This window comes from Physcomitrium patens, chromosome 4 (assembly GCF_059467195.1).
Source record: "Physcomitrium patens ecotype Gransden chromosome 4, ASM5946719v1, whole genome shotgun sequence".
NCBI classification, from domain to species: domain Eukaryota; kingdom Viridiplantae; phylum Streptophyta; class Bryopsida; order Funariales; family Funariaceae; genus Physcomitrium; species Physcomitrium patens.
The window spans coordinates 15,373,351-15,385,829 of record NC_143413.1 but is presented as its reverse complement, the minus strand read 5'-3'; the positions used below and the strand labels follow the sequence as shown (position 1 = coordinate 15,385,829).

Here is a 12,479-nt window from a genome sequence, read left to right as displayed (position 1 = left end):
AGAATTTAATTTAGATTTCTATTTTAATATTTTATTAAAATTTCTATTTTAGTATATTTTTGAATTCCTATATTATTTCTCTAAAATTTCTTTAAAGGATCTTTAGGAATACTTTGTGTTTCTTACATAATTTTTTTGCAATTTTGATTGAACATGATTGATATTTGATTATACTTGCTAATCTTTAATTCTAATTTGTTTAAGAATCTATTAGAGTTATTAGGACTTGTTGTTGTAATTTTCTTTTTATCTTCCATAGCCACGTGCTTGATGCATTCTCAAACCAAATGCCACATAATATGATAGCAGATTATGAGCCATCTCTTCCAATTTATATGTTATATTCTCTTAAAATTTTGTGTGTTTTTTTTAGTTTGTAAATTGAGATATATAAAAACTTTCAGTTAAGATTGATGATTAGTATAAAACTTATTAAGGTTTTGAAATTTTTGTGGTGTTTATCTAGAATTTATCTTGGATTTTTTTAGGTTTCTATAGGATTTCTTTTGAATTTTTATAATTTCTTTAATATTTAATTAGGATTATTATTAAATATTATTTTAATTTTTTTAAAATTTTCTAAAATATTTTTGAATACCTTATGCTTGTTATTTTTGGATTATAAATTTAACTTCAAGGTAAGATCAAATCTTTCTATAGTTAGATGCTTTATGCATTCTTAAGCTAAATTTTTCTTCACACAATATATTTGATGAATTCCACTTGAAAAATTTGGAATGGAAGATATTTTGGTTTTCTTTGTTTTTTTGGATCATAAAAAATAAAAAAAAATATAAGAAAGAAAAAGATAGAATTATGGATAGAACTTCAATTGAAGCTTTAAATAAAGTTGCTACTGGAAATATAAGTTAAAGTACCTTTGGATGACAAGATATGTATTTTGATCCTAATTTTGCAAGCATGTTTGAAGCATTCTTTTTTACTTATACAACATCTGTAAAGTAGAGATTGCAAAGAGGATTTGGCACATAAGGCTTTACATACAATTATTGATATATTTGACAAATTTGGAAGGCCTTAAAAGGATCACCAAACTATAGAATTATTAAGAGAGTGTGATAGGGAATATTTTTTTAATCAAAGAAAAAGAGTTAATTATTAAAACCAAACAAAGTAGACTTCTTTCTTTAAGCAGTTTATATAGAATTGCAAGAAAAATTAGAAATTTTATTTTAAAATAAATAAAATAAAATAAAAATATTGATAATAAAATAAAAGAAAATAGAAGATGCACTAAGATTGTTTATAAAAAGCACAAAAAGAAAAAAATAAGATAGGATTGGTATTCAAAGACTAATATAAACATCTAAGATAAAAATGCCTATTATACAAATTACATCTATTATTCAATTTTTATTGACTATATTAAGGAAAAAATAGATATTGGTAAAATCATACATGGAATAAGAAATCTTTAAATAAAAATTTCAAAACTTGAAGAGAAGAGTCAATTATCAAGAATATAAATAAGACAAAAATTAAGACTAATAGAAGATTTTAAGCATAGGATATGATAGGACATGAATTTATAGATGTTATGTTAGCTAGATTAAAAATTGGATGTAAGGAATTTTTGACAAAGTTTAATGATAAATATTCTTATGATATGCTTTCACAACATAATAAGATATTTTTATTTAAAACACATGACATTGAATGTATTGATTCAAGTATTGTGGCACCTATGGTTATTTTTGCTATTCATCATGAGCCATGGAATTTGTGACCAATTTCAATACTAAGAGTTTATTTATCCAAGTTAATGGACTTATCTAATGAAAAGATTAAAATAAAAATTATAAAACCATCCATGGCACATTATTCTAATTGATGGTTAATATTATCAAAGAAGAATGAAACAATGAGATTTATTCAATATATGTAACTTTAGAATAAGATGACTATAAATAATATAGATTTGAGTTTAATTATAGATAAATTTAGAAAGATATTTTTTGAAAGAACAATCTTTCATTGAATGATTTTTATTCAAAATAAAATCAATTTCAATTTTCATTACAAAGAAGAGATTTAATTACCATAAAGGCTCTATTTGGTTTAGTAAAAATGTATATATTGCCTCAAGGAACTATTAATTCAATATTTCATTGGATAAATGGCATAAATTAATTATTGATTGATTTTATATTAAAAAATATTATGCCATTTTTAGATGATATTTTAATTAAAATATGTATAAAAAATGATACTATATTGGATCAAAGAAGACATTAAAGATTTGTTGTAAATCATATTATAGTTTGTAAAAAGATTTTATCATGGTTAAAAGATGTATATTTGACTTTATTAACTAAAAAGTCTATATTTGGAATAAATGAGATTCTTATTATTAAATATATGAATGGATTATATGGATGCAAGTCAAGTATTAAAAAAATGGATATTATTAAAAAGATAAAAATATGTAAATATAATAATAATCAAAAGGCCTTTAGAAGCATATATATATATATATATATATATATATATCATATATTGATACCACATTTTGCATATAAGGCAAATCTATTATTTGAGTTGAAATTTTTTTTAAAATCAAGCAAAAAGAAGAACAAAGAAAAACTATGAAAAAATTTAAAGAGCATCTTTATTCACTTTTAACTTTTTAAAAAGTAAATTTTGAATGTAAAAATTGTATGATACTAATAATTGATGCAAGTCCAATTGAAATAGATTGGATACTTGGATAAGAGATGAATATGAAAAGATATATTTTATAAGTTTTAGAACAAAGATTTGAATGCTAGACAAAAGCCATATGTACAATTTTAATATAGAATTATGTGATATAGTAATTATTAAAAAAATAAAATAATAAAAAACTTTATTGATATATTAGTAGTCATAAAAATAAATTATTTACCTTTAATAGACATGATTGTAAGTTAAATCCTAGTTATTGCTATGTCAAGGTTGATAGTATATATTAAATCTATAAATCTAAAATTTAAGCACATTATAAAAAATGATAATTTATTTACAGATATATTATCAAAGATAGGGTGATATAATAAAAAAAATATGATTGATTTAGAAGATAATGTGGGTACAAATTCTATTCTAATGCATTATTAAAAAGAGAAGATATATGTTTGAATATACCATTGAAATTATGTTAAAGAGATTTACATGAAGGTGAATAGATAGATGTTAAAAAATACTTATATTGCTAAAGCAATAACAATATTGGATAATCAAGAATTTTAAAAAATCTATAAAAAGCCTATGGATACTTTTTACATAATAGATAATTATAGAAGCATCTAAAGAAGAATAAAAAAAATATAACAATGGATGATATGTGAAACATGTTACTTAAATAAAGAGATAAATATATTTTTTTAATGAAGAAAAAAAATACATTAAGTAATATTAAAATAGAAGTAGAGAAAAAAAAATTAAAAACCAAGAATTTGAAAAAGATGAAGAAGATCTTACATTAATATATCAAAAAACAAATGATATATGCTAGAAGATGCATATGTTGAAGAGAGGAGGGGGGACAAAGAAGAAGGAGACGGAGAGAGAGAAAGGGAGTAGATACTATGTTGTAATACTACTATTGAATGAAAGATAGAAAAACTTATTATATAATAAAATAAATTATTTTTAAATATAATTACAAATTACCTTAGAATCATAGATAAAAATTAAAGCGTTAATAAAATCAATAAATATTAATATATTTTTTATTAAAATAAATTCTAATTATTTTTTAAGGCCATAAATAAAGAAAAATAAGATAGATTAAGAAAAATAATATTATATGCTTCTTTAAGTAAAACTAAAAAATAGAAATCAAGAAAAAAAAATAAGATAAATTTTTCAAGGACATGAACCTTAAAGAACTAAAAGATCAATACAAAAAGATTAGAAAATCATTCAAAGATAATATAGTATTAAACTAAAATAGCTATTTCAAAAGACAAGAAGACTAGAAAGTCTTAAAATAAGACAAAGGACTAAAAAGGTATTGACAAGAGTGAAGAAGGCTTTACTCTTTCCTCCATATATATTATCTAACTAGGAGCAATGTGGTAATGTTCTATAAGACCTCCAACACATGTTGACTTTATAAGACACATGTTTTAACTTGCAAAGCAAAATTTCTATATGAGCAACATATAGTTAGCTTGTTTCACAAGCTATCAACATGTATAGTATCTAGTTAACTTGTTGACTAAGTTTTTAATCTATCAATCAACTACAAATATGTGTAAAGTCAAAACTGCATCTATAAAGCTTATAGAAAGCTTTTCTAGAAGATATTATAAAATTAATCTATATTTATCTACTTCTATCTAATCATATAGTTAATTATTGAAATAAATAAATACGTCCATAATAAAATCTTAAATGATATCCATAGATGATTGGTTATGAATCAAGGTTGAAATCAAACTTTGAGGCACAAAATCTAGTACCCATATTACATGGAATTGTTTTTTACAATTTCAGAGCATAATTGATAGAATTTCTATGAACATTAGTTTGAAGGGATTTGAGTGCATATTAACTATGTCATAACTTAGCAAAGTTAAGGTTGTTTTGGCTCATTTTATTTTTTATAGAATAAAAAATAGATTTTATTTTGGTGATTTGTATAAGTTTTGAAGCAAATTGATAAATGAGATTTTGTAAGTTTGTGCGAATAGTTGTATTAAATGTATGTTGTAAAATTAAATTCAATTAGACACTTAAATATAACATAAGTAAGATTCAAGTGAGTTAGGATCTTGAAAGTTGAATTTTAAAGGTCAATGAGGATTTCTTAGATTTTGAGCAATTTTTAAGTTGGATTAAAATAATCTTTTTGTATGCTAATAGTTAACTAATTTTTGTACATTCTTGAAAATTTTGAGACAAAGTTAATAATTCAACAATGAAATATTAAAGCTGAAAATTTTGCTTTGAGTTTTGAAAGGAAGAGAAACAACATCTAAGCAAATTAGAAGTATTTTCTTTTAATTTGTAAGTTAGATTTTCTTGAATCTTTGTACATTTATTTTTAATTAGTAAACTAAATAAAATAGAATATTTGAATTAATATTAATGATTAATATAACAATTATTGAAGTTTAAAATCTGCTATGGTGTTTATTTAAGATTTAATTAGATTTTTATTAGGATTTGGTTAAGATTCAATTAGAATTTATTTAAAATTTCTTTACAATTTCTTTAATATTTTTTTTGTGATTTCTCTGGATTTTATTTTTATTTTATTTCATTTTTTTATTTCTTAAAGGTTTAATTAGAATTAGCTTTTAGGAATTCCTCAATCTTGACTTATTACTTCAACCAAGGACAGAGACGACAAGGCTTATTCTAAACGACTGGAAATGCTACCTACTAGCAGTCTGTTCCTTCTCTCAAGGTGGATAATGCCGGACGGCGAAGCTTCGGATTGAGCTCCAGTGCCATGTATGCAACTCCTCCCCCTCGTGTCTACCAATCATGCGCACAAATTAGGGTTCTTCAATCCGGCTTGTTGGCTCTCTGCTGCCGTCGCTGCAATTTGTATACAATTTGCGCCAATTTTCATGGTGTGATTGGAGCCTTTATTTGACGACAAAAAGTAGAAACCACACGGGATAGGATGGATCTGACGAGGATGTCCGTGGTGGAGGTGACAGAGTCGTGCAGTCTGCACCACCTCTCTATTTCACCGCCTCGTTTTACCCCGATGGTTGCCTTGCCAACAACTCATCAAGATGTTGCAAGACCAGGCGTGAGGAGGTGCGAGGCTGAGAGGAGGATGGTGATTAGTGGTGCGGGAGCTGAAAACGAAGAACTGTCTAGAGGTTGATGTATCTTTCCGATTTATATGGCCATACCGGGGTTTGATGATGTCGATCTGGATTGTTGGGATCTTCTTTGGCAGACTAGTGCTCGTAAACCGTGTCAGCATCAAATCCATGGCCCGTGCGCAACTGATATCAAAAGCCTTTGGGGCTGCTTCTAACTGGAGTGGCGTGCAGTCTTCCCTCTGTTGGTCGTCGTCTCAAAGGAGAAGAGGCTAAAAAGAAGGATGACAATGAGTCGCCCCCGATCTGTATTTGAACTTTCTCGAAGGCTTGATGATCCAGTGAAGCAAGAGTTAGCGTGGGCACAGATAGTCTACTTCAAAACAGCAGGGCTAGCGCTGTGATTGTTTGGCATCATAGGTACGAAGGTGGTGCAGCTGTGCATGGCCCGTAGTTAGATGTGGGCCATCTGGAGTCGACAAGTGCACTCTGAATGGGAAGTTGATGAAACATTTTCCGGACATGTTCGGGTTTGTGAAAGAGCCACGGAGGCGGAAGAACAGATACAGAAACGGCTCAGAAATGCAAAGCCAGAGCTTGAGACTGCCAAGGATACTACTCTATTTGATCACATTCTTGTGAATGCCAACTTGGATCAGGCGTACAAAGAGCTCAAGACCTTGGTAGTTCTCGGCAGTTTGGCTGCACCAACTTATTGCATTGGCACTGCCAAACATCAACAAAATGGGGCTAAAGCGATTTTGACAAATGGATGTTTGATGTTGTCAATAAAACGGGACAATGCTTTATGGGTGCCCAGAGGAGCCCATTGCAAATCAAAACAGAGAATGGCAATGAGAATGACTAGAGATTTTTTGAAATAATTAAATCTATTCCATAAACACAGATAAAATAAGTTAAAACAATAGTTACAAAATGTCTAGTTGTAAGTTCTTGAATTCTTTCTATCCATTTTTATATATTTTTTATTCATTTATTTTTATTTGCTAAGTAATAATATTTGCTATGTTTAAGATTTCTCCTTTTTTCTACAGTTAAAGTTATAAAATAGATTTTTAAAAAAATTAATTAACACATTGAATTTTTAAAAATAAAAATAAAATTTTACAAGATTAAGCTAAATAATTTTTTTTTAAAATTATTAAAAAGTTATAAGTAAAAAAGTAGATCAAAATTGAGAAATTGATAGGTATATTGAACTTCAAATGCATGTAACATTAGGATTGAGAAGCATTAAAAGTAGTAATGTTTTAGTCATTAAAGAATAAACTAGTTATAAATATGCTTTAATAACTTCTTATGGTACTAAACATAAAATTATTTTATTATTACATAAGAATTTATTAGAAAATTTAATTATTATTTATAATTCTATCATAAATCATCTAAATATATATATATATATATATATATAAACTAAGTAAGAAATATTATTTATCTTACATCTTTGCATCTAGTTCATATGTTGAATATAGTAAATTTATAAGTATGTGATTTTCTACTAATTCTTTATCCATTAAAAAAAACATCTTTTAAGATAAATTAAAATAAGTAGATAATATTTTCTTTAATAATTTTTTAATGAGAATTTAAACTTTTAATACATATTCCATTTATTCTCAGAGCTTTATTAATGATTAAAATATTTTATAACATTATATAAATCCTTCTATTGCAAGAAGCACCTATATAAAAATCTAATTTCTTTATTAGATTTTTTAAAATATATTTTTTTGAAAATTTATGATAATTTATTTTATACTAAGTTTAAATAGCTTTGATTTGACTATTTTAAAGATTTAAGATTGCTTTAGATTTAGCTATCTTTCTTCGTTTTTTTTTTTTTTTTTTTTTTTTTAATTAAAGTAAAAATCTTAAAACACATGTCTCATTTCATAGTCTATTTACTTTTTATTATTATTATTATTATTCTTCTACATCTTTTTTCCTATATACTAGGTAAAAAACATGTTCTTATTGTTCTTTTAACTTGTTTTTCTATTTTATTTGGCATTCTATGCAATCTATTTTCCATAGTTTTTAGTACATTATTCCATTTTAGTTCTTTTGTTTTGGTCAATCTAGCTTGCTCTTTATCAAAATGTTTATAGGAACACAAAATTTATTTTAAATTTACTATAAAACAGATTGTGTAATTTTTCTCTTATATTTATTTATTAACTTGCTACATTTTCTTCTCTTTGACATATCTTTTATTGAATTTATATCCAAAACAAGGTCAAAGATTTGGTAAAATTTTAAATACCAATTTTTTATAGATAGTCGACAAAAATAAGCATATCATCTTCAATTCTATATCCTTAAATATACTTGGTGTAGAATGATGAATATTTCATATAAATACTATTGAAAGATTCTATATCCTTAAATATACTTGGTGTAGAATGATGAATATTTCATATAAATACTATTGAGTAGTGCAAAATCTAAATACCATTCTTCTTATCATTCTATGAAAATTTTATAATATTAGATAAAAAAGAAGTCTCTAAGTCTAAAATGACTTCGTACGCCTTCTTAAGTATTACTTTATACTAATAATGCTCTCTTATTATAATTAGATGATCTATCTTCTATTTATTTATTTACTTATTTATATATTTAAAATTCCTCCAAACATATATTTAATCTTATACACTAATACTTCTTACATTACATCAATTATTAATTTTTCATTGGTTTATTTTGCAACATATATGTCAACAACTTCAAAAACATTTATGGATATGTTGCTGAAAGTTACTCATAATACTCTATTTTCTAATAATGATTATTCCTCTATTACATTCTCCATCTTACTTTTTAATATAATCATGTGTTGATTCTAAAATATAACATGTTTCATTTTATATTATGAGTCCAAATCTTCTTAGATTTATACCATCAATTTAAGTTTTAATAACAAAACCATATCAAAAAATGGATCAGTAAACTTAACATAGTTCCTAATTTGAAATATCTTTTTTGGGTTATTGAGACCACAAAAGTTTAAAATGCATTGAATGAAGCCTTATTTAATTTGGAGGTGAGAGGGCATGTTGCAATCTACAACCTAAAAATTGACTTCATTGCAGAGAAAGAACTCGATGGAAAAGTGTGGTGCATATATTGGATAACAACTTTAGTATTATAGCTACTTCATGTGACAAAACTGTTGACCGAAACACAAAGTGGACAACTTTGCAACAGATGTGCGTCTCACATTTAAGTATTGCAGATTCCGAGATGAAGGAGGGCGAATCAAACTAGACCATGCTTTTGCAACTTTCTGTATTGCAAAGAAGGGTTTGATAAACTCCTGGAGTGTGTTCCAGATAGGCTCATGTTAGGTCTAGTTCAGTTCACTGCGGAGGTGATCAAGTCTGAGTGTAACGTCCTCTTGGTGGGAACCTGGAGTAAGAACATTGTTGAAGAGAGATTGGAATGTGCAAAGCAGGATGCATGGAAATTGAATGCTAGCAAAGGGAAATTGGAAAGTCTGCACCCATCTATATCATGCATTTACTTTCGTTCAGGTTCGGCTAGTCAGACTATTAATCGCTGGTTGATATCATTATTTGCGGACTGATCAGAGATACGCAGACATGATATGTAATTGCATAATGTATACATTTCATTCATACATTCTTTAGCCAAAATCTCGAATCACATGGTATATTGGTATATATGTTTCACTATTCATTTGGTTTCACATAGAGATGCTTCTCTTCGTAGTTGTGATTAGATTCCCTTGATTACGATTCCGATTCTGAAGACATAAGCCACAGTAAAAGACGGTTCAAATAAATGGGGGGAGTAAGTATGCAGCAAGGTGCATGCATGTAGTGTGGTAACAAGCACTGAATTCTGAATAGGTCCAGCGATGCGAAAGAGATGTAACAATAAAACGGAGGGACCATTCTGGTGCCTCAAAGAATGGGTACTAAAATCTTGAGCGTTTTGCAAACAATGGGAAGTAACCTCGACTTTGCAGAGGACTCCGTTCGGTTAACAAACCGACAGTTTATTTTCCGGATCTACCATCATGGGTTTGATCCACGCTTTCTTTCTTGGCAGTAGGGGCCATCGATTTACAGTCTAACTCGAACGGATCTCTCTAATCAGAAGCATTCCAAATAATGAAACAGCTAGAACAGGCGCCCAGGTTTACACAGGTTGAAGTGTGTAGGGCATGCCGATATTTGTGATCCAACTCTTGCCATTGATGAAACTAGCTGCCTGGTACCTGTTCGCGACTCTGGGGTTCTTGATTTCGTGTGACCACTTCACCCTAGAGCGCCTGTTCGATCCCGGGCCCTTGCCCTTGTACTCAGCAAAGAAGGAAGTGTACAGGCCGAAGTTGGTGGTATTCCATGGGAGCCATCCGGCAGGATCCAAGTGTGCCTGAATAGTGGGTCTCAGGAGGACACAGACGGAGTAAGCCTTCCAGGGGCGGCCGAGGTACGTCGGATAGTACTGCACATTGCGCTTCAAATCGGCCGTGCCGTCAAAATTGCAGTCCTGGAATGCAAGGCCAGTGTTCTGGTACTTGTTGACTCTTCCCTGGGCCGTGTATGTGTTTTGCTGGCCCCGCAACGTAGTCTTCCTCGCAATGATCTGGCAGTTCTGGAAAACAGCATTCGCGTTCCCGAAAATGAAGTCGACCGTGCCAATGACAACGCAATCGCGATAGAATTGACGTAATGCGTGGCAGTAGAGGGTGTCTTGGAATCCGTCGAATTTTACCCGGTGGAAGGCGACCTTGTCTGCGGTCACACGCGTCGCTACAGCCTGGTGTCCACTGGCTCCGGCAGTATTTCGGCAGGTGAACAACCTTCCGACGAACCCATCTCCTTGCACAACTACGTGCCAATATGGAAACAATTTTTAATCTTGGCGAGACTTGAATATGATCAGACGTTACATCATGCACAATCCTTTAAAAGAATACGATTAGTCGAATTATTACTGTAACATTAGGGCTGACGGGACTTACTCATAGTTCCAGACAAGTATGTAGTCATTCCCTTCATCAGCGCGACGTTCCTACTCCCAGTGAAGATGGTCTTGTCGATGCCGTCTCCGATGATCATCAAGTTGGTGAGCTTCTTAGGGATGATGATCTGCTCGTCGTAAACTCCCGCCTTCACATAGATAACATACCGCTTCGCATACTTATCCCCAGTCTTCGGCGCCTTCATGATAGCTTCTCCAACCGTCCTATACTTTCCAGATCCATCCTTAGCCACAATCACATTGTAAGAAGCAGGACGTGTGAGGAGGTGCCTGCTAGTGGCGCTGTCCATCCAGCTCGGAAGTTGGATTTCCTCACCCTCATCGTTATAGGGATCTGCGTTCATAAGACGACGGCTTGGCCCGCCACCGTAAAATTGATCGAGATCTGGCATGCTCACACCAAAATTCTTTCCCGCCCAGTTTTTCAGATTCCCACCATACAGACATATACCGTTGATCAACGCAAGCGAGTTGCCAGTAAACTGCTCTGATTTTAAAGCCCGTTGCACGAATGAGTGAAACTCGGCCGAACCAGACTCCTGCATCATTTCCTTGCAAGTATCCACATACGTCAGCACCGCACTCAAGTCTGTTTGAACATCCGCGCAAGTCTCCTCAACCAGTGTGTGATTTGTGGTTTCCAGCGCGACAAGCACCCGCTGAAAAGCAGCAACTCCGTCAGCGAGAATCTCCTTGCATTGCTCGTCAGTCGTATTAGCTTGAAGGTAACTGAGTTCGTCAGTGGAAGATTTAACCGATGACCTCGACATTCCAACGGGAGTGCCATCGGACCCTGCAACGGATTCCCTACAAGCCTCAGGGTACTCCGTCGCTTGGCAAGCAACATTCACGCCATTATCGCCGTCATCATTTTTCGAATTTTTTACTCCTAGGGGAATTGCGATGCAGAGGACGAGAATGAGAACTAAGGATACACTTAAAACAGACACAACACAACAGCGACGGCTCTTAGGTCGGTATGACCCGACCATGGGTTTCTCATCGTCATTTGACATCCTGAAAACTCGAGATTCAGCAGGTTTAAAACAGAATCGCACTACTGGAATCAAACAAATGCTTGCTCGGTTATAACCAAGGGATCACCAAATTCCTGAAGCAGCAAATGTACAAAATGACGAGGCTCTTGCAACAACTGATACAATGACAATGATCTAATCACAATGCTTGCAGTTCCCAGTCCAGAAACGCTGCAGAAATGCAACGATCCTTGAAGAAATGCTTAGTCCTAGCTAGGCGCATAACCTACCAAAGGAAGATCACAGTGCGGTCACTACCTCTCTAGAGAAGTGGTTAGGGCCAGGGCCGGCAAGTCTTAGACAATATCGTGTGAGCAAGCCGGCATTTATCAGACGTGCGTTGCCAACCGCGTGAGGAGAACCGCTCAGGAAGTGAGCATCTAGTGGGTTAAAAATGGAAAGAGTGCACGCGGTTGGGGTTCGAAGTGGAAAAGTAGGTTAAAACATCCTCATTGGCGCCTTGTGAGACCGCTTGGGATGGCGGTGCGATCGGCTCTTCTCCTGTGCTGTTTCCTCCACACAACTTCATATTAAGAAACCCTGGCTGTTTCGAGTTATATTTATTCCACCTGGTGCCAGGTTGCCAGAAAAACCGGAGAGAATCCTTGGAGCTAGGAAG

General features: G+C 31.5%; 1 protein-coding gene across 1 annotated transcript; it reads right to left on the bottom strand.

The window, feature by feature from the left end:
• Positions 1–9,704: 9,704 nt before the first annotated feature.
• On the bottom strand, positions 9,705–12,145 carry LOC112281747 (pectinesterase). Its single transcript, XM_024518601.3, has 2 exons — positions 10,804–12,145; positions 9,705–10,669 (listed from the first exon to the last, which is right to left on the bottom strand). The coding sequence occupies exons 1-2, from the start codon at positions 11,837–11,839 to the stop codon at positions 9,975–9,977; spliced, it is 1,731 nt and encodes a 576-aa protein (XP_024374369.1). The 5' UTR covers positions 11,840–12,145; the 3' UTR covers positions 9,705–9,974.
• Positions 12,146–12,479: the final 334 nt, after the last annotated feature.

Bases quoted from the DNA above. Each gene is read 5' to 3' on its own strand.
- LOC112281747 (XM_024518601.3), bottom strand. From the start codon at position 11,839: ATGTCAAATGACGATGAGAAACCCATGGTCGGGTCATACCGACCTAAG. The intron at 10,670-10,803 runs GTAAGTCCCGTC...ATTGGCACGTAG, and splicing joins ATACTTGTCTGGAACTATGA to TTGTGCAAGGAGATGGGTTC.